This window comes from Mastacembelus armatus, chromosome 24, assembly GCF_900324485.2.
Source record: "Mastacembelus armatus chromosome 24, fMasArm1.2, whole genome shotgun sequence".
In the NCBI taxonomy this organism is placed as follows: domain Eukaryota; kingdom Metazoa; phylum Chordata; class Actinopteri; order Synbranchiformes; family Mastacembelidae; genus Mastacembelus; species Mastacembelus armatus.
Genome location: NC_046656.1, coordinates 5,232,379 through 5,253,253, shown reverse-complemented (window position 1 = coordinate 5,253,253; position 20,875 = coordinate 5,232,379). Strand labels below are relative to the sequence as shown.

The 20,875-nt window shown below is 40.3% G+C and overlaps 3 protein-coding genes across 5 annotated transcripts; 2 read left to right on the top strand and 1 right to left on the bottom strand.

Annotated features, from left to right (window-relative positions):
* The first annotated feature begins 583 nt into the window (after positions 1-583).
* katna1 (katanin p60 (ATPase containing) subunit A 1) lies at positions 584-7,089 on the top strand. Of its 3 annotated transcripts, none has more exons than XM_026318261.2 (11): positions 584-722; positions 2,594-2,759; positions 2,842-2,981; positions 3,598-3,808; positions 4,041-4,156; positions 4,742-4,847; positions 4,922-5,080; positions 5,363-5,489; positions 5,726-5,860; positions 5,999-6,125; positions 6,280-7,089. In XM_026318261.2, exons 2-11 carry the CDS (start codon positions 2,598-2,600, stop codon positions 6,476-6,478), a joined length of 1,482 nt encoding a protein of 493 aa, XP_026174046.1. In that variant the 5' UTR covers positions 584-722; positions 2,594-2,597; the 3' UTR covers positions 6,479-7,089. The 3 variants fall into 3 exon arrangements, with proteins under 3 accessions (XP_026174046.1, XP_026174047.1, XP_026174045.1); XM_026318262.2 differs by lacking the exon at positions 584-722 and adding an exon at positions 1,047-1,327 and having other exon boundaries at positions 2,597-2,759; XM_026318260.2 differs by lacking the exon at positions 584-722 and adding an exon at positions 1,047-1,327.
* Positions 7,090-7,280: 191 nt separating this feature from the next.
* ginm1 (glycoprotein integral membrane 1) lies at positions 7,281-12,174 on the bottom strand. The gene is made up of 8 exons (XM_026318264.2): positions 12,015-12,174; positions 11,805-11,876; positions 11,611-11,710; positions 11,199-11,353; positions 10,768-10,927; positions 10,104-10,333; positions 9,439-9,602; positions 7,281-9,318 (listed from the first exon to the last, which is right to left on the bottom strand). The coding sequence occupies exons 1-8, from the start codon at positions 12,093-12,095 to the stop codon at positions 9,213-9,215; spliced, it is 1,068 nt and encodes a 355-aa protein (XP_026174049.1). The 5' UTR covers positions 12,096-12,174; the 3' UTR covers positions 7,281-9,212.
* Positions 12,165-19,729, top strand: ppil4 (peptidylprolyl isomerase (cyclophilin)-like 4). The gene is made up of 13 exons (XM_026318263.1): positions 12,165-12,297; positions 12,585-12,652; positions 15,060-15,124; positions 15,204-15,321; positions 15,716-15,858; positions 16,304-16,400; positions 16,909-17,025; positions 17,120-17,244; positions 17,419-17,485; positions 18,126-18,237; positions 18,330-18,426; positions 18,979-19,111; positions 19,289-19,729. The coding sequence occupies exons 1-13, from the start codon at positions 12,228-12,230 to the stop codon at positions 19,481-19,483; spliced, it is 1,407 nt and encodes a 468-aa protein (XP_026174048.1). The 5' UTR covers positions 12,165-12,227; the 3' UTR covers positions 19,484-19,729.
* The last annotated feature ends 1,146 nt before the right edge of the window (positions 19,730-20,875 follow it).

Sequence of the window (20,875 nt, the reverse complement as noted above, 5' to 3'; positions counted from 1 at the left end):
AAGGTTAAAAGAATGAATTGGTTGATATTGTCCGGTTATTACATGCTAATAATGTATTTATAAAAACTTTGTGGCATTTAAGCTAATAGACACAACTGGCCATACAATAGTATGCAGTATGTTGCATATGCACATATTCACATCTGCTTATTTAACAAACTGACTACATTTGGTACAAATGACCCTTCCCCTTCACAGGTGTGTCCATTTTCCTGTCAAGTCTTCCTCTCCTTATTAATACTGTGACTGCAGATATGTAATTATTTACACATCAGTGCAACAAATTAAACAAAGAACAGCAGAAATGAAATCAAAACTGTGTGCGTGCGCGCGCATGCACATACACTCACACTCACACTCACACTCACACTCACACACACACATACATACATATATATATATATATATATATATACACACACACACACACACACACACACACACACACATATGCCACTATTTTCATTTAAGAGTATCTGTTTGTATTGGTGGTACATCAGTACTTTCACAATAGCCAATGAGAAACAAGTCTACGAGGAGACGGAAGTAACGAACATTTTGAAATGGGGACCGCGAAACCTGTAGTACAGACCTGTTGGACTTCAGAGATGGAGGAGGAACTTGTTGAGATGTGACATGACTGTTTGTTTCATCAAAGCTGCAGCATAATACAGATAAGGAGAAGAGCTGGGGAGAAATCGCGTCGGTTATAAACGTACCAGGTGAATATAGAAAGCTGCTAGCGCGCTAGGCTAGCAAATGTAAACAAACCCTTGAAGCGTCAGTGGCCGTCTGCTATAGACGTTTACACCCGTTTTTCCGGGTCCCCTCTGGATCACGTGAGGCGCCCCCTCTGGCACTATGATCTTGAAGTGTTTAATGATCATGTTTAACATTTGAGGGAAGATAATCTGCAAAGATTCTCCTCGTGTGTGTGCTGCAACCAGATTTCAGAAGCGGGTAGGATTTTTAAAATCCTGTAGTTTGAGCTGGGCTTAAGATTTGAACATTTTTATTCGGCTTTACTTTGAAGGTTCCGAGCGGAAGTCAGGCGTTTGCTCCAGAGTCTGTATCCTGTCTGAGCTGCCACAGCGGAACTCGTCAGAGCAGTGTTCATCTGAAAAGTTTAGTAGAAACTAATCCAAACTAGTTTTGTCACAGCCTGTGTTAGTTCAGCTAGGACAGGAGCAGTATTGTGAAGACAGTGCTTTTGCATATGTTGTTCCTGTAGCGTTACCAGAGACAGGAAAACAACCATCCCGCTTCAAAGTCAAAGTGAGGGATGTGTCGCTAGTACGGACTTTTGGCAGCACCTCGCAGCGTGAATGTAAGTTGTTTTAAGTTTCCTTCATAAAGCTATTCTACAGAAAGAGATGGCGTCTTGTTCATAGACCTTTGTGTCGCATTTTGCCGTAAACATTTGGGCGCGGCTGCTGCTAATCCAGGAAAAACAGCCAGACTGAAGGGAATAACATTAGCCACCCTGTTAGGTCATAAGGCACCGAAGGTGGGAAACAAACTACGTGTAGTTTCTAAGCTCGTTATTGTACCAAGGTGACTTTAAAGACTGTTCATGTACCATCCATCCATCTTCTTCCGCTCCGGGTCGTGAGGGCAGTAGTCTAAGCAGGGATGCCCTGAGTCAATTTCCCCTGGACACTTCCTCCAGCTCTTCCGGGGGGACACCGAGGCGTTCCCAGGCCAGCCGAGTGACATAGTCCCTCCACCGTGTCCTGGGTCTTCCCCGGGGCCTCCTCCCGGTGGGACATGCCTGGAACACCTCCCCAGGGAGGCGCCCACGAGGCATCCGGTACAGATGCCCATGCCACTTCAGCTGGCTCCTCTCGATGTGGAGGAGCAGCGGCTCTACTCCGAGCTCCTCTGAGCGCCCGGCCACCCTGCGGAGGAAGCTCATTTCAGCCGCTTGTATCCGAAATCTTGTCCTTTCGGTCACGACCCAAAGCTCATGACCATAGGTGAGAGTAGGAATGGAGATGGATGGATGATCTTTCTGCTCAGCTCCTTCTTCTCCACATCGGACCGGTGCATTGACCTCATTGCTGCTGCTGATGCCCCCTGAACCGTCTGTCAGTCCTTCCCTCACTCGTGAACTAGATCCCAAGATACTTAAACTCCTCCACCTGAGGCAGGGTCTCTCCCCTGGCCTGGAGATTCAGGTACCACTGCATGTTTATCTAACGTTATGCCTTTAGTTAGCTTGATGCTCTTCATGCAGTGTTACCTATTAAGATGCTCATAATCTGAACTGTACTTGCTTTGTTCCGTTTAGATGTGAAACAGTTCACCCTGGCGTTTCCACGAAAAATTTTAAAACTTAAAATAGTTGTTACCACTCTGGGTAAAACTCTTGTTCAGTTTTGCCAAACTGGTGTTTGCCTCCACCAACAACCTCTGATATCCAGAGAGATGTTCCTCAGTATCATCTTCTTCATTAGCATGGTCACCTCTTCACTCCTCCTGTTGACAGAGCTCCACCTGAACTCTGAGCCATGTCTTTAAGCTTTTATGGTAGTAGTAATTCATTTAGTAGCAAAGTGTCCAATTACTTTTGACCCCTGACATGTCTCTACAGCAGCATGAGTCTACGAGAAATCAGTGAGAACGTGAAGCTGGCCCGCGAATACGCCTTGCTGGGAAACTACAGCTCAGCCAGCGTTCTCTATCATGGATTGCTAGAACAAATTAAAAAGTATGCCTACACTGTGCGGGACAGCAGCTTCCAGCAGAGATGGCAGCAGGTAAATATGGCACTAGTAACTGCTCAGATCACATTGACAAGGAAATCCAGCAGTTCTTATATTATATATCTGTGTTTCACAGTTGTGGCAAGAAATTAGTGAAGAGAATCAACAGGTTCAGGATATAATGTCGACTCTGGAGAACTTCCAGCTGAATGCCACACCTCCTAAACCCAGTAACCATGATGATTATGAAAAAAGGCCAGTGCACATTGAACAAAGGTATTACAGTCCATACAGTCATTTACACACAGCTTTAATTTTCAGCTTCTCTCATCAATTGCTTAATTCAGTTTTCTTAGTTCTATTTTTTTATTTTTATACTTTAAGACTGTAGATCTAGTTCACTGTTCACCTGTGCAGTTTGCCCTTGTGATCAGGGGTTATATTAACTATTAGTCTGTGAACAATAGCCCTGATGTAGTCATATGATTAAGATTAGCCAACTTGAGTCCCTGATTTGAGCCTGGTTTTTCCTGCTCTGGGATGTGTCCTTTAAACCTCACACTGCCTCTTTGTTTTTTGTCTGGTTGCATTAATACACTTGTTAAACATGTACCATACACTATGTGTTAAGAAATATCATCTTTATAAGATGTTTATTTATTTGATGGCCATATATGTATACACCCTGAGAAGTGCCATTTGTTGTTTTATTTAAATTAGCTTTCAGACTCACAATGTCAATTTTGCAGACTTATGGCCTAATTTTCTTGTTTTTTCTTAGTCCTGTCTAAATGTAATTACAACAGTTAATACAGTGACATGCTAAAACAGTTTAACAGATTCTAAGTAATATACTTGTTAACAGCCCCTTCTTCATCCTGTGTCTTCACAGACCTTCTCCCTCTCCAGTTAGACAGCCCACTAATCCATTTAAAGACAGCAAACCTCCCAACCACCGCCTGAGTGTGGCTGTCAGGGCGCAGCACAGACACTCACCTCGTGGGGCCAACGGGGACAAAAGCAAAGGAGGGGAAAGAAAAGCAAAGGAGGGGAAAGAAAAGAAGGAGGCAAAGGAGGCTGTGGGCAAAGGAAAGGATGATAAGGTTAACGACATGTTGGTGGAATCATCTTGAAAGAACGCAACTTTCTGCTTCATTATACTGTCTTATATAACATATATTCAGAAAAAAAACATGTTACATTGCTAATTATTCACTACACACATGCTGCTTGTGTACCTTGTGTATAAGCTGCACTTAGCCTGTCAGTTTTTCTGTCTGACAGACCACATGGGTTTCATTGAAGCAGCCAAATAATGTTTTGTCTGCCTTTCAGAACAAAGCAGATGTCCAAGAGAAAGAAGTGAAAAAGTTCGATGGGACTGGATATGACAAAGACCTTGTGGAAGCTCTGGAGAGAGATATTATATCCCAGAATCCAAATGTTAAATGGTATCTTTTCACAAGTTTGTTTGTTGGCTTTATTTCCATAGAAGGGAAGGTCACCTACACAAGTGATGCTTTCTGTGTTCATTGTGTTGCATTTGTTCAGCACTTAAAAAACTCAAAGAATTGAGAGATGAAATTCTGTTCTGTTCCTCTTACAGGAAAAAAAATCAAACTCAGAATCATTTTCTATGGTGATAGCTTACCTACTGTGAAGCTACTTTATGCTAAAATTACTACTCAGAGAATTTGGCAAAAGACCCATCAGCAACATATTTTAGTTGAGTATATGACAATGTATATAGCTCAAATTATTATACTACAGTGTCTTAACAGGCTATTGGAAGGGATTTTCCTGTGACCCGTGGTTAACATTTGTACTATGTAACTGCAGAGTCTCTGGTTTGATTCTGGCTGGGGATCTTTCTCTCCCCATGTTTCCTTTCCCCATCTATCATTTCAGTCGTCCAGTAAAGCCAAAAAATGGTCAAGATTGTTGAATGTTAGGATTATATTCAACATTGAGTAATATCATACCATTATTGAATGTATTTTTATATGTAGACTGCAGTCTCTCACCTGTTTTTGTAGGGATGACATTGCAGACTTAGAAGATGCCAAAAAACTCCTGAAAGAAGCAGTTGTACTGCCGATGTGGATGCCAGCATTTTTCAAAGGCATAAGAAGACCATGGAAGGTCCTGACTGTAGATATATTCATTTTATTTCTCATCATATGCATTGCTTTCACAAAAGTCATTCCTTATTTTAGGGAGTGCTTATGGTGGGACCACCAGGCACAGGGAAGACACTCTTGGCCAAAGCAGTTGCTACTGAATGCAGGACCACATTCTTCAATGTTTCCTCATCTACTCTCACTTCCAAGTACAGAGGGGAGTCAGAGAAGCTAGTTCGCCTTCTTTTTGAAATGGTAAGTACACCCTCATGTTTAAAGAAACACGCTCTTCATGGTTTCATTAAAGTTCCTGTGCAAGTTTAACAACATCTGTAAAAGTACTACTTCATTATAATTAATTGTGCTGTCCAGAACTAAAAAACTGTGGAAGGAGCTTGATTCAAAAGTGCTCCCTACTGGCAGATTTAATGTTATTTAGGTAAATGTGCAGTAGCCTACCTGGTAGTGTACCAAACAAAATAACACATTGTTGACTTGTACTGTGTCATTGTGTTTGCATTGTTTGTCCTGGTGCAGGCACGGTTTTACGCTCCCACTACAATCTTCATTGATGAAATTGACTCGATGTGCAGCCGCAGGGGCACATCAGAGGAACATGAGGCCAGCCGGAGAGTCAAGGCAGAGCTGCTGGTGCAGATGGATGGTACAATAACAAGCTGACATAATCTTAATTTATTTATTTTTGCATGAAATTTTGTAATTGATTTAAAAAAAAAAAGTTTGTCTTATAGCATTTTGCCAGCATTAATGGTGGAAACCAGCCAATGAATTTTATGCAATATATTCTGTTTTCCAGCATTCCATATATGTGTGAACTGTTTGTAATTCACATGCCTCTTGATCAAAACATTCAGTTTTTATGTTGTTGCTGTCTTATAGGCGTTGGTGGAGCATCAGAAAATGATGACCCGTCAAAGATGGTTATGGTCCTGGCTGCCACCAACTTCCCATGGGACATTGATGAAGCTCTGCGGAGGCGGCTGGAGAAGAGGATCTACATCCCTCTGCCTTCAAGTAGAGTCATATCTTTACTGCCTACCAGTGTAGTCTCCATACATACTAATAAACATTATTAGTGGGAAGTGTTCAGATGGATGTTACTATGGACTCTGGTGTTGGCTGCTTCACTGACCGTGGCCTTTATGTTTGCAGCCAAGGGGCGAGTGGAGTTGCTCAGGATCAACTTGAAGGAGCTAGAGCTGGCCAGTGATGTGGATTTGGACAAGATCGCAGAGCAAATGGAGGGTTACTCAGGAGCTGACATCACCAATGTTTGCAGGTCGGGCCATGCTGGCTATTTTCACAGTAGCTTTCTTTTTTAATTTTTTGCAAACAGTACAGAGACAACACATTTGTGCACAGAATAAGATCCATGTCACAGTTGTAATACAGTCAACAAGATGTTTAAATGTAACTCTTGCATGATGCTACAGGGATGCCTCTCTGATGGCCATGAGGCGAAGAATTGAGGGCCTCACCCCAGAAGAGATCCGCAACATTTCTCGGGACGAGATGCATATGCCCACAACCATGGATGACTTTGAGTCAGCTCTGAAGAAAGTGTCCAAATCTGTATCTGCGGCTGACCTGGAGAAGTATGAGAAGTGGATTGATGAATTTGGCTCCTGCTGAGAAAAGCTGGATCCAGTTGCATCTGAAAGTGCAAGTACATTGTGTGATCACAGTAGCAATGAGATTTAGCATGGCTGTAAGTGTCAGGCTGTGTTAGTACTGAATCCATTAGTTGATATGGAAGGTAATGTTTATTAAATTAGGTAAACAAGTGCATTGTACATTATAATAATGACAGGTGGCAAAAGAGTCAACATGGAAAACTAGGTGAAAAGAGTTTTTTTTTTTTTTTTTTTTTTTTTTACTTTTGAAAATCTTTTCAGTCACAAAGTGTGATAATCTTGTATTCAAAGATGTTCAATGAACAGCATAACACAAGTCAAATAGAGCTGTTTTAAACACTAACTAAACCAAGGACACGTTACCTGCAGCACACTGACAGTTCAGTTCATTTCCAGAGATGTTTTATTGCTGCTGTGTACCACTGTATCTGACATACTAAGACAACTGACAATCAAATTTGTGTTTGTTTTCTTTCCTTTTTTTGTTTAAAGCAATTAATTTTATTTGACATTGTGGAAGTGCATGGTTCTTTGATATATTGTGAATTGTATTTATGAACATAATGCTTAAGATATTTCTATAAATAAAGTTAATGTTTATGGACACTACCATTGTCTTAGAAGTAACTTTGTTTAGCATGTACAGTACTCAAACCAAGCCATATGGTCCTTCAGTTGTTTTGTTATAATGCTGAGACTGCTCTTACTGAAGCTTTCTGTGCTATCACCAGATAACTGACACATGTTCATCAGTGTGCTCTCTCAGCCTGCACAACCACAATAAAGACAATACATGTAAGTTGGTCGTAGGGAAAGCGTTTAATGAGCAGTATTTTAGAACCAGTTGCACAGTCCATTTGTAATTTATACAATTTATATACACAAATGTCTCAAATTAAGAACACCTTGGCCAAACAACATTTAGACAAAGAACTAATTAAAATATTTTATTCTTCAGTCGTCTGAATTCACGCCTGCCATACTGTGTGTTCAACACTACTTTAGTGTCATCTATAGCACTTTGTTATAGTGGATACGTCCATTTAAAATTCATGGCGGGCTGTTTTGAGTCATCATGCTGTTTCCTAGTTTTAATGTGTAACTGCATTCACTAGCTAGACTACACATGCACCTTTTGCTAATGCAGCAGTCATGCATCCTGCAGCTTAACCAAACCCCAGGGAGAGACAAAGTCACAGCCTCAGCTGCTCTGAAGCACACAAGCTGATGTTGTAAGGGTCTTTTTTTTTTTTCTTTTTTTTTTTTAACTGTGACAAGTAGGTTTTGAAATAACACAGAAAAACATGACACTTGCTGAGTATAGAATGAATAAAACACTTTCGAGTGACACACTGGAAACAATACTCAGTAGATTTATCATCTCACTATCATTCTTCTCTAATTAATCATAACATTTACAACAAAAAAAAAACATCAATCAAAGGTCAACTCCACTTTTCACCCTCAAACTAAAACTTAAATGCTGATTCTTTACAATAACTGTGGTTACTAATTTGTGGTCATCACACCTTGTGCAGGTCCTATTTTTATATCAGTCTTTTTATATCAGTCTTGTCACAGTGATCTTACAAGTTTAGAGTGCACAGAACTGAACAATCTCAGTTATTGTCTACCTAAATTTATCAGTGACAGGCAGCCACACACAAAATCAGCAAAACAGTCACTGAGGCACTGTGGAGAAAAACAATCGACATATGCATCTCAGTGGTGAGCGACAGGCATGGAGGGAGGTGTTCTTTACAGTACTGACATTCAGATTGAGTTTTAAAGTAGTGCAGGATGGAAACAATCATTGAATGTGGCAACATAAAGACATTTTCTAGACATAGTGATCTGCATCTTTTTTTTTTGGATAAGTAGTACTTCCTGCCTCATATGAAAGATATTTAGAATAAACTCATTGTAGGACTTTAGATACCGTCCGTCTGGACATTTCTCAGCAGCGGACAAGAACGTAGTGTGAGAAAAAAAAAACATGAGCTGTACAGAACTGCTACATATAGAAAATCTTTTCAGTGAACATAAAAACTAAACTACAGAATGCAGCCCCTAAAATGTTCAGTTTGTTCATATTCATTTGTTATAATGTACTTACATCTGCCCTCAGCAGCCAAATAAATAAATGAGTATGACAAAACAGTCTCACCAGGGATTTGTTTTTCCGTGGAACTGCACATGTTCAAACTTCAGTTTTTTACTGAGCATTTGATGAGCATAGTGATGTGCTGCCCATGTTGGCTTAAAGGAATAGTTCCACATTTCAGATGCTTGTTTCCTTTCTGTTGTATGAAAGGAATGTGAAGAATCAACCTCTAGTAAGGCTGGTGAAACAATCAACATGCAGGCTAGCTGTTTCCCAGTTTCCAGTATTTATGCTAAGCTAAGGTAAATGCTTGCAAATGAGTACATTTAGCAAAACGTCTATCTGCTCCTTTAATAGCTGAGCTTCAAAGCGTTTGACCACATTACATGATCATGAAGAAAAGCTATTAAACGGACCTTCAGCTGAGAGTCTCATTCAAACAAAAACTGGAGGAATAAGCCGCTTTGCTATGACATGTTTTGTAATAGTACTGTAGGTCACTGCTAGTAAAAAGTAACTTGAACATAAGTTAGGGACAAACCCAGTTCAAAATGTAACACAGCAACCTAGGTTCAAGAATGCACAAGAACAAACTGAAAATAAAGGAGTTGAACAAACTGATCCTCATTCAAGGCTTCTTCTCTTCTTCCTCTGCTTCTGTTTCAATGTTGTCCAGCAGGGTCTCCTTCTCATCCTCCGGCATTAGAGTGACAGGGTTTAAGTGAAAAATGTGCCTTCAAAAAAAATATAGGAAGAAAGGTTCAGCATTTGGAAGACAACCAGTAAGAGAGGTCAACTGGTCAGTGGATATTCCAACATATTATTTGTTCATACACCCTGTGAACCAAACTTACTTGTGTTCACATGTTGGGAAGAACATGTCCAAGATCTTGACGATGACGGCAGACCCGACAACACCAATCACCACCACCCACATAACCAGGAAGAACAGAGGTAGGGACTCAGAGCACAGACGCCTCAAGCGCTCCCTCACTTGCTCCACCCACTGACACATGGCCTAAGGACAGGATGGACATGAATCAGTGAGCTGCAACATATAGTATGTAGTGTCTGTGTGCACATAAAAGGCTAGAAAACAAACCAGGATGACTGAGAGCTAATGGGGAGATTGCATGCCATAAAATAGACGAATCAGAAAAAGATATGTGAAAAACGTTCAAAGTCCTAAGAGTTTTTAAGAAAAAATGGTAAAGAAGCTTGTGTGTTTATCGCTTAATGTGCATTTACAATTCTAGTGTGTGACTTTGTGATTGCTCAGGCAGTGACCAAGGCGATACACTCTACACACGTTTTTAAAGAGAATAAGGCAGTTTCTTACAAGTAAAGCCTGTTTGCACTGTGGTTATCTAATGTGGGGTTTCACCTTAACGTAACACATCTGGCATATACATTAATATTCCTACATAGCAAACCATACCTACCACTGGCAACTTTGGCTAACACCTCTGAAACACCATGTATACGCCACTAACTAGATCTAGCATCAGATTTTGCTTACAGAGTAAGATGATATTATTTCTTTGGGTGGAGTTTCCATCTGAATTTGATCTGGCTGGCTCGGCTCTCTGTCATCAAATTCATCATCGTATCTGACATCATACAGCAGGTCAGGGTCCATACGCAGAGGAGTCTCTGGGAGCTTTCCAGGAGCTGCAATCTCTTCCTGGGTGGTCTCAGTGTGCTTCAGGGGGTACTGGCTAGTGGTCTGGGAGATCAGCTGATCTTCATCTGATGAAAAGTGTGGAAGAAATAAAAAAAATAATATGCCTAGTGTTGTTGGCCTGGCCAGACCCACATTCTTTCGACCCCCTGCCTTGGGGAGTCATTTCCTACGGCTTCAAAAGAACCAGGCCAGTCACAGCCATTTATCTGCAATGGGGCGGGCTTTATGCATGACTCCTTTGTAACGTTTCTCATTGCCAGTCTGAAGTCTACAAATCTTTCAACAACTGGCTTTTGCTGTTTACTCTGTTCAAAAATATGCAAAGAACTGGTGATAACTCAGTGTGTTCTCATGTTTTCTCAACAAAAACAGTCATTCACTAGCATCTCTGCTCTACCTCACGCCATGATGGATTAACGCTAGGTTTGCTGCATCATATCGTTTGTTGCTCTGACTGGTTTATTCTGTGTCCATTGGCAAAAAGCGCATAGTTTCATACCTTTTCTGGGATTTGGTGGATCTGTGACAACCACATCGTTCTCCCTGGGAACCTTAAAGATCTCACTGTGTCCAATGGGGTAGATGTTGGTAAACTGAGCTAGTTTCTGGAAATGTGGGCTCATCAGTATCTTCACCTCACACATGTCAGGCTGCTGAACCTAAACAATTCAAACCAAAATAGTGTGAAATCAAATGCCACGCTTCTAAATCACATTTGCAAGCAGACATTAATGTACTTGTTCAGTAAAGTGGTAAAACAGTTGAAAGAGAGCAACAGAATTTAATGACACACACATGTTGATCAGAACATCTTAATATTTTTTCCAACACATTTTCTCAGTAGCTAAAGTTATGGTTTTTAATACTGGACCTAAAACTTTATATGATGTAACAACAATATTTACAGTGCACTGATACAACTCTGTTCACCTCTTTGCCCTCCATCTCTATGACTTCACTGAACACCTGCATGGCCACCACCTCCTCAGAGTCGCTGTAGAGCCGGTTCTGGCTCACCATCACCCGAGTGACAGTAGACACCATGTCCCCAGATTCAAACTCACTGCTCCCATTAATGCTGTCCACTGGAAAAACACAAAGCAGTACTGACAAGCTGGTGACATACTGTGTCTCTTCAAGGATGTAGCTACAACCCATGGCTCCCACTCCAGTAGCCTCTCAATAAAACTACTAATTAATCAGTCAAGTCATTTATCAATTGAAATGTCTATTGCACTCGGACAACACAATATTTGGAGAAGGTAAAGTGTCATTAAGGCGATCGGATGTGATTAATCAAAAGTGGTGAACCTCCGAGTAAGGGGAGGAAAAGAAAACTCACAGAGCAGTGCTGGGCAGCTGAACCTGGTGACCTCTGACAGCTGGACCGGGACATCATTGACCAACACCTGCTCTTCACCAACCGATATGTTCAGGTTGATCTGGGGGCAGAGACAACAGCGGCGAGCCGTGACTGGTCTGTCTCTGTGCTTCAAACACACACTCCGATGTTGTGTCTTACACATATTGAGTTACCTGCAAGCTGCTGGCATCCTGTAGCTGTGTGTCCGCAAACGTCCCTGTCGTCACGTTTATCAGGATGTTTTCCTGTGGATGTCAGTAATGAAAAATAACAAAAGCAGGAAACACAAACAGACGCGACGGTGAATACCACTATAAAACCATCTGATGCTAACATCAACATCACCATGCTGCCTCGATACTCGCTGCCATTTTGGCTCTTACCGTATTCAGCTGCCTTGGCGAGGACTCTGTGCTGGCTGCTGAGGCAAAGAGAAGAAATATAATAGAAAGTGTCATTTCCATTTTGTGTAGTCTTAACTTAAATAGCGGCAGCAAGACACCTATAACAAAAACATTGAGCAACACATATGCACTGCGCAGGCGTGCGGGATTTTGGAGCTAAATGATGTTCTCGCGAGATCAGTTCACGTCAGCATGGCGGTGCTACTTGAAACGACGCTGGGCGATGTTGTAATTGATTTGTTTACAGACGAAAGACCTAAAAGTAAGAAAATAAAGCAGGCTGCATGAAACGGGAGCTAGTTTTACAAACTGGCTACTCTATGAGGAAGCTGCTGCTAAGCTAAGTGACATAATAAGGCGCTGCTAGCTAAGGCTGTTAGCTTGTTTGCTTCTTCAGTCAAATGTGTTTATTGGGGCTTCGCTAACATAACACTTAATTCATCATCAGCAGCACAATTAGAATAAGACCGCACTCTTAAAGCTAAATAATATTAAGGATTTCAGTTAGAACTGTCTAACCCTAACATGTTCTCTGTGTTTCCTTTGTAGCGTGCCTGAATTTTCTAAAATTATGCAAGATAAAATACTACAACTACTGCCTGATCCACAGTGTGCAGGTAGGACGAACTGTTCAGGTGTTGTGCCAAAGTAATTATCCCCGACAGGAATTGTATCCCACGCCGCGGGAGCGCGCATGCACTCAGACTAAAGGTGGACCTGCGTTGTTAGACTTGAATTTTAGCTAAGCTAATGAAAAAACAGTAACACTTGAATTCTTTAGTCATCGTATTGAATATAGTTCTTTTCTGCACGATGTTTTCTAATGTGTCTTTTAGTACTGGACACTGTTATGAATTACAGTGAATGATCACAACGATCATATTATTGCATAGTATGACATTACAGGGGGATACAAATTATTTCAGATGCAGTTTCCCACCTGACATAAATTGTATTCCCCCCCTCCATGATGCCAAATGATACTCAAACATCCTGACTGTTATTCTTTACACATTTCTGATCATGCTTCATAAAACTGGAGAGTTTTGACAACTTTCCTCCACTACAACTAAAGTTACAGGAGGATACAAATTAATTTAGATTAGATTTCCTTCTTCTAAGGATTTATTTAATAGCAAGGCAAGTTTATTTATATAGCACAATTCATACACAGAGTAATTCAAAGTGCTTTACAGAAATAAAAGACAAGTTAAAAATACAAAAGCAAAAATCAAAATGAGAAACAGCAAATAGTGATGAGCCATGTTTGTAGGCATGCCACCGCTTTGTCACCATATTTGACCCTCATGATATCGACTATCGGACCACGCTGACCCATATTTGTGGGTCCCCTACTTTCAGTTTGTCCCATCCCTGATGGACTAAAAGTACCTCAACAGACTATCTGCGGAGACGATCCTGAGTCCTGGACTCTTACGTCTAGGATCGAGTAGACTACAGCTGGAGGTTCCAAACCCCTTATTTAAGTCTACAGCTGTTTAGACCCGTATTCTAAGGATAACACTAAAGCGCCTGGGTTCCTAACCCCTGAGTCCCTCACCCAATTGGCTTTAGAACGAAGGTTCCTAACCTAATCAACCTAGAGTACTGACCATGAGTCCGATTGTCTCCCCCAACAGGACAAAAGTAGTGACAAAACAGTTTTTTTTTTTGTTTTTTTTAAAAATTAATATTAAAGGAAACTGAGTGCAGATAAATCTTTTTGGATAAAACTGTCAGTTGTCATATGTTATATGCCACACTAAAAAGAAAGGTTTTTAGCTTGGACTTAAACATTGCCAGAGTTGAGGCTTGTCTAACATCATCAGGAAGACTATTCCAGGTTTTAGCTGCATAGAACTGAAACGCTGCTTAGCAGAGGCACATATTTTATGCAATCATTGAAAAGTAAAAAATAACAAAACTTAAATACAACATTAAATAATTTATAACAACAACTTAAAGGATAATAAATAAGAACTGGATGACATAAAAAAAAATATGCTTATACTGCTGAACATGCAAGACAACCTCCTGTATCCTCCTGTAACTTTAGTTGTAGTGGAGAAAAGTTGTCAAAACTCTCCAGTTTTATGAAGCATGATCAGAAATGTGTAAAGAATAACAGTCAGGATGTTTGAGTATCATTTGGCATCATGGGGGGGGGGGGTTACAATTTATGTCAGGTGGGAAACTGCATCTGAAATAATTTGTATCCCCCTGTAATGTCATACTATGCAATAATATGATCGTTGTGATCATTCACTGTAATTCATGACAGTATCCAAAACTAGGCCTCCATTTATTTTGCAATTAGAAGTCGGTTATATAAACAATTGTTGACAATGTGATGAGTTTATTGTAGGGTTGTTTACATCTCCTATCGACCTCGATTTTACTGTAGCTATCTGTTGTGTGAGCATATTCTATTGAAAGAAAGATCACATTACATTACAGGGTGTTTGAATGTAGCTTCCAAACAGTGACCTAACAATCTCAGTGCATTGGAGAAAGTCAACAAACACGTAAAATAGGCTACAGCCTGACATAACGCTGACAATGGCTAGAATAACTTTCGACAGGAACATAAACAAACTGAAAGACACATTAGAAAACATCGTGCAGAAAAATAACTATATTCGATACGATGGCTAAAGAATCCAAGTGTTACTGTTTTTTTCATTAGCTTAGCTAAAATTCAAGCCTAACAACGCAGGTCCACCTTCACTCTGAATGCATGCGCGCTCCCACGACGTGGGATACAATTCCTGTTGGGGATAATTACTTTGGCACGACACCTGTCCAGGATTAAGGTTGTGTGAATCAGTGTTGGTCATTTTCTGTTTCAAACAAGGCACGAACTGATCGGGACTCGCCTGAAGAGGGCGGTACGGTCTCAGTGATCTGTTCAGGGTCATTCAGGGACCACACTGAGTAGTAATGTAGATTAGACACAGCATCTAGAGTTTACACTGAAAACCTGTGTGTTGTTTATTAGACTCAATGTGCTTGTCTCCTTTTCAGAGAGACTTCATTGTGCAGACTGGAGATCCCACTGGGACTGGCCGTGGAGGAGAGTCTGTCTACAGGTCAGTCATCTGCATCACCATTAGTGACTCGTGTGTATGCTTGTTGCCTTGAAAAATGTTCTCTTCCATGTGCCATTAGCAAACTGTATGGAGACCAGGCCCGCTTCTTTGATGCAGAGAAAGCACCACGCATCAAACACAGAAATAAGGGGACTGTCTCCATGGTGAACAATGGAAACGATCAGCACGGGTCTCAGGTGAATAAGATGAACATTGACACTGAGGTTTTCCCTAGAGCTGCCAAAGCTCCTTGATCCTCCACAACAAAAGCCATTGCTTCACATTCTTTTTACATTTCCAGGCTGGAGGGAGTATCTTATTAAGACAAGTTAACAATCATATTGACTATCAGCTCATTCTTATTTCAAACTTAAATCAAGGCTTTGTCCACATTAAAATGTCATTTAATATATTGTCATGTTATATGTAATTGTGGACTTCTTGACTGGTCTTTGGTGTAATAGATGTTACGGTTGTTTTTACATTTTGTTTGTTTGTTTTTTAAGCTTAAACCATATATATGTAACAGATCAAAGTTTCCTGCAGGATCTGCTGCATCATTTACTTAATCTTTGGTTTTCTTGTCCATAGTTCCTTATTACCACTGGGGAGAACTTGGACTACCTGGATGGAGTCCATACTGTGTTTGGGGAAGTTACAGAAGGCATGGATGTTCTGTCTAAAATCAATGAGACCTTTGTTGATAAGGATTTTGTTCCATTTCAGGATATCAGGTGAGGTAGACATGTGTTTCCAGGATTAGAGATTTGACTTGACTCAGCAGCAAGAATAATCAACAGAAATACTTTGGTTATTTTATCAACTAAGGCTGTGCCAAATACACAATTTTATGTTGCACCACGATAAGATTAAGGTCAATCTCGATAAGATTTAGCCATTTTTTATTCGATATGGACAGGTCTTTCAGTGAGTCACACAGCAGAAATATAAGGCCAAGCAGTGAGGCACATGTTTGACTGCTGTGCTTTGGTTTATATCCTGATACATATCGATATATCGATTGACTGATATGGAAAAAAAATGATCGCCCATATCACCCAGCCTTAGTAGCAACTAAAAGGGCTGTTGCCTTTATTGTCATAAATAAATAAATAAATTTAATGTAATGTAAAATAAATGTTTTTACAAAAGTGAGAACAGAATGCAAATTTTCCCCAGGATAAACCACGCTGTGATTCTGGAAGACCCATTTGATGATCCTCCTGACCTGCCAGTCCCCGATCGATCTCCTGAACCCACCAAAGAGCAGTTAGATGTGAGTACACTGCCACAGCTTGACTTTTAAACAGGAACTCCACAGATTTAACACATCTGAACAAGTAAATATTGGTGAGAACTGCTGCATAGTGTCAAAGCTGTATAAAGCCTTTTCTGTCTCTGACAGGTGCTTTATTAAGTCTGTTAAATATCACGTATGATGTGAATTGAGCCGGTGTGAGCTGGGCTCTGAAGTCAACAAGTCTGAAAAAAAAAAAAAAATAATAATAATGGATGTGTGGGGTTACTCTCCAATCCAGCAGTCGAGTTGGGCAATGTAGGCATTTTGACAAGTAACAAGAAGAACGTGTGGAATAAAATAAGTCCGAATCTGTATTTTAACCTGTTAGTCTTGAGTCCAACAATGTCATAGGTGTGCAAATGTAATTGCAAGAATGCAGGTCTACACATTCCTGCATGTCAATACAAAGCTATTAAACAGTAACAGTTTACCTAAGGTGAACAATGTCTACAATAAATGTAAGTGCATCATTTACTTTGTCCAGAGTGGCAGAATCGGAGCAGATGAAGTGATTGATGATACGGATGGAAGAGGAGCTGAGGAGCTGGAGGAGAGGCTGAAGGAGAAAGAGGCCAAGACTCAGGCCATCCTCCTGGAGATGGTGAAAAAAAGACATCCGATCTTACCTTTCTACTGAACGTACCCAAGATGCTTTGTGACACATTTCTATACGATTCTATGCCACATTCCTCCAGGTAGGTGACCTCCCTGACGCAGATGTGAAGCCTCCAGAGAACGTGCTGTTTGTGTGCAAACTGAACCCGGTGACGGCAGACGAGGACCTGGAAATTATCTTCTCCCGCTTTGGACCCATAAAAAGGTGGCTCTGACCTCCAAATCCATAGTGCTGTCTTATATTCTAATAGTTGTAGTTAGTTTATAAATGATTTTAGTATGTTTAAAATTTATATTTGGTAACATCGAAGCATTTGCTCTGTATTATTTCATTGTCCCTCATGCTAATACATTTCTTGCGGTTCTCTGTTCTGTGTAGCTGTGAGATCATCAGAGATTGGAAAACTGGAGATTCCCTCTGTTATGCTTTTATTGAGTTTGAAAAGGTGAGCATCTTCTGTGAGTAAACTGTGGTCATGCGTTTGTGTGTGTGTGTGTGTGTGTGTGCGCGCGCTTGCGTGCGAAAAGGCTCAAAACATATTGTCTGAATATGGATGAAAGTGTGAGCATATCTCTAACCACCATCGATACCCCACGTTCCATTACGTAGTGTCACTTTTCCAGTTCAAGTGGTCTCTGTCAAAGGTGCATTCAAGTGCTCATCAGGCACCAATAAATACAGTATCTGCTGTAGTGAAAGTGACAGATGAAAACCCCCTGCATGATGTGAATAAAGAAAAGTCATTCATTAACTCCACTTCCCTTTTATGATGGGTCAGTGATCATCACATGTGTTGTTGGTGTCATGACACCGAAGTGAAAAATAATATACTATATTTATCATGAAAATGGGCTATGTGTGGTTAGCTGTTCATCAGGGGACCAAAATAACTTCTAAACTCGTGTTGTGGAATTTATGACATTTTCAGCAGTTTAAGGGCAAATTCCCCAGAGTAAATTTATGAAATTACACCTTTAGAAGTTATTAAGGAAAACCATATGCACCTTTAGTTTTGTCAGTTGCTTGGTTTGGCAGTAATAAATCCTTCTTTTTTGTACCTGTTTTTGTGCTTTCTACATCTACAGCAGGAGGACTGTGAAAAGGCCTACTTCAAAATGGACAATGTGCTTATTGATGATCGTCGCATTCATGTGGACTTCAGCCAGTCAGTTGCAAAGATCAAATGGAAAGGCAAAGGTACTCATACAAAATGTGAATGGTGTACATGACGCAAATGTTGTCTCTGATTCTGTGCTAACTCTGACACCCATGAATTCTCTGTCTCCTAGGTGGGAAGTATACGAAAGATGACTTCAAAGCTTATGAGAAGGATATGGAGAACCGATCCAAACTGACTCTTAAGGATCAAGTGAAACCTAAACAGGAGTATCCTTTTTGTGTTACTAGGCTAATTTTCTGTTGTGTTTTTTTCCCCCTCTGTCATACACACACGGACAAAATTTTTGGTACCTTTTCATTAAAGAAAGAAAATCGCTCACAATGGTCAGTGAACTAACTTGAAACTGACAAAAGTAATAAATGAAAATTTACTGAAAATTAACTAATGGAAATCAGACATTGCTTCATTGCAGTGATTGTCTCAAAATATTATGTTAAGAATACCATCATTTATGTCTAGACCAGTTTCATTTTTGTTTTTCATGTTTGTTTTTTTTAAGTGTTTTTGTTGAACCACGATTTAAAAGCAATGTCTGATTTTCATTAGTTTATTTTCAGTAAATTTTTATGTAAGTTATTTGACCATTGTGGGTTTTTCTTTCTTTAATGGAAGGTACCAACAATTTTGTCCACGTGTGTAATGTATCAGTTTGGGCTGTACAGCCTCTATCATGGTGACTGCACTATTAAGTCTGATGGTGGAAACCTCTCAGCATTGACTTTCTCAATTTCTTAATTTTTCCATAACTCTCCCAAAAGTTCCAGATACGATCTGCTAATGGAGGAGGAAGAGGAGGCAACGAGCCATCGGCAAGCTGAGAAGAAACACAAGGAAAAGAGACACCGCCATCATTCAGATGACGAGGACGGCAGAAAATCCAAAAAGCACAAGGTATTTTTTTGAATCACGACAGCAGGGACCTTTTCCATGGTATGCACATGATAAAAAACGTCTGTAGACATGTTTGTAAAATGAATTTGATTTTATTTTATATGCTGCTGACTCTTGTCTTTCTCATCAGTTATCTTTGTGCCTCTTTCTTGTCACTTTCTTGTCTTACATTTCCAGGACAGTGAGGAGAGCAGGCGAGATAGAAAAATGGGCCGCCAGCACTCCCGTTCCAGAGACAGGGACCACAAACACAGCAAGTCTCGGGTCAAACATGGGAAAGATGGACGCGATAAAGGCCACAGCCACAAGGACAAGAGCCGCAGCCGCTCCCCAAAAAAGTCCAAGGATAAAGAAAGAAGTAGATACAGATGAAAGAGGGCAGGGAAGAAACAAGGTTCACCTTACTCTTACTGCATAGGTTTGAGACAGAGTGGAGCTACAGCTCCTGAAGTGTATTCAGCATGAATAACATAGAACCTAAATGCTCCAAAGTACAGGCTTCCTTTCAAAATCACCTCACCTTGACTCAGAAAAACTTTATTCACACATCCTTGTCACATTACCTTAAACAGAAATGTTTTTTCTATGTATATTAAAAAGGCCACATAATGACTCTTATTTTTACTCAGTTAATGTCACTGGAACATCATGGCACACTTCCTTGTCCATTTACTTCCTTTTCCTTTCGTGCATTGCTTATTTTAGATCAAAGGTTAATGTTAGGTTAATGTTTCACCTTTAGTTTCGAACAGTTGGGGTTTTTTTGTATTCAGAAAAGGTGCGTATGGGAAATTGCTGGGTGGAATGTGTCTATACAGTGCTGAGGAATTCACTTGTGTATCCCTCCACCCACATCACAGAGGTGATCGACATCTCATTGCACAAACTGAGAGCAAATATGTCTCCAGCTGCAGGTTCAAAGCAAAGTGAGGAATGTTCTAAGTGTGTGACGATAAGATAAAATGCAATAGAAAGCTATCTTATACTCAACTTCTGAACTTCAAACAATACTGATGAAAAACAGTCTGGGAGACATGCTGCCATGAGTGTAAACCTTTTCCATGTCAGTTGAAATGTTATGTCAATAAGCATATTTATAAATTGATGAATTGTTTCAAATATGTCCATATTAAGAGTGAGTGTGTCTAACCCAGTCAAAGATAAATGTGGATAGAACGATGTGTAAGTCATCTAGAACTTACGGAACAAGGAGAATTCATAGATGTGCACTGTAGAGGTAACATGAGTACAAATGCCAACTGAATATAAATCTGTCAACTCAAATGCAACAGGTGAAAGCAGTACGGCTATGTAAGCATGGAACATACTGGGAATTTCAAGTGTAAGTTATTGAGCAGTGGCTGTGACTGAATATTATGCACAATACACAAGAACCTGAAAAGGTTTGAAAGTAGCAACAGCGAATGTTTTAGGCCTCAACAGCAGTTAAGATTTGGAGGATCTTGAAGATGTCGTCAGAATAACAGAAGAGTAAGCTTTAAATGAGTTTTTACAAGGCAGTATCAGATTGCAGATGCAAGAGTAAACTTGAATTCCTTATCAGAAAGGCTATCCACATGCACACTCACGTTGAGTCACCACACAATATTTTGAATTTCCCGAAAATACAAGAGTTTTGTGGGTGGAGAGGAGCTGAGTATTGTGTGTGCTGAGTAGAAGTGGAAACAAGTCTTCTGAAGTGAAGCTGAATAATCTCTGGAGGGGTGAATCTTTAAGAAGTTAAAGGTGACAGAGTGGAAAAAA

Bases quoted from the DNA above. Each gene is read 5' to 3' on its own strand.
- katna1 (XM_026318261.2), top strand. From the start codon at position 2,598: ATGAGTCTACGAGAAATCAGTGAGAACGTGAAGCTGGCCCGCGAATAC. The intron at 5,490-5,725 runs GTACAATAACAA...GCTGTCTTATAG, and splicing joins GCTGCTGGTGCAGATGGATG to GCGTTGGTGGAGCATCAGAA. The intron at 5,861-5,998 runs GTAGAGTCATAT...TTATGTTTGCAG, and splicing joins CTACATCCCTCTGCCTTCAA to CCAAGGGGCGAGTGGAGTTG.
- ginm1 (XM_026318264.2), bottom strand. From the start codon at position 12,095: ATGGAAATGACACTTTCTATTATATTTCTTCTCTTTGCCTCAGCAGCC. The intron at 11,877-12,014 runs GTAAGAGCCAAA...TGACATCCACAG, and splicing joins CGCCAAGGCAGCTGAATACG to GAAAACATCCTGATAAACGT. The intron at 11,711-11,804 runs GTAACTCAATAT...CTCTGCCCCCAG, and splicing joins AGGATGCCAGCAGCTTGCAG to ATCAACCTGAACATATCGGT.
- ppil4 (XM_026318263.1), top strand. From the start codon at position 12,228: ATGGCGGTGCTACTTGAAACGACGCTGGGCGATGTTGTAATTGATTTG. The intron at 17,245-17,418 runs GTGGCTCTGACC...TGTTCTGTGTAG, and splicing joins CGCTTTGGACCCATAAAAAG to CTGTGAGATCATCAGAGATT. The intron at 19,112-19,288 runs GTATTTTTTTGA...TTACATTTCCAG, and splicing joins GAAAATCCAAAAAGCACAAG to GACAGTGAGGAGAGCAGGCG.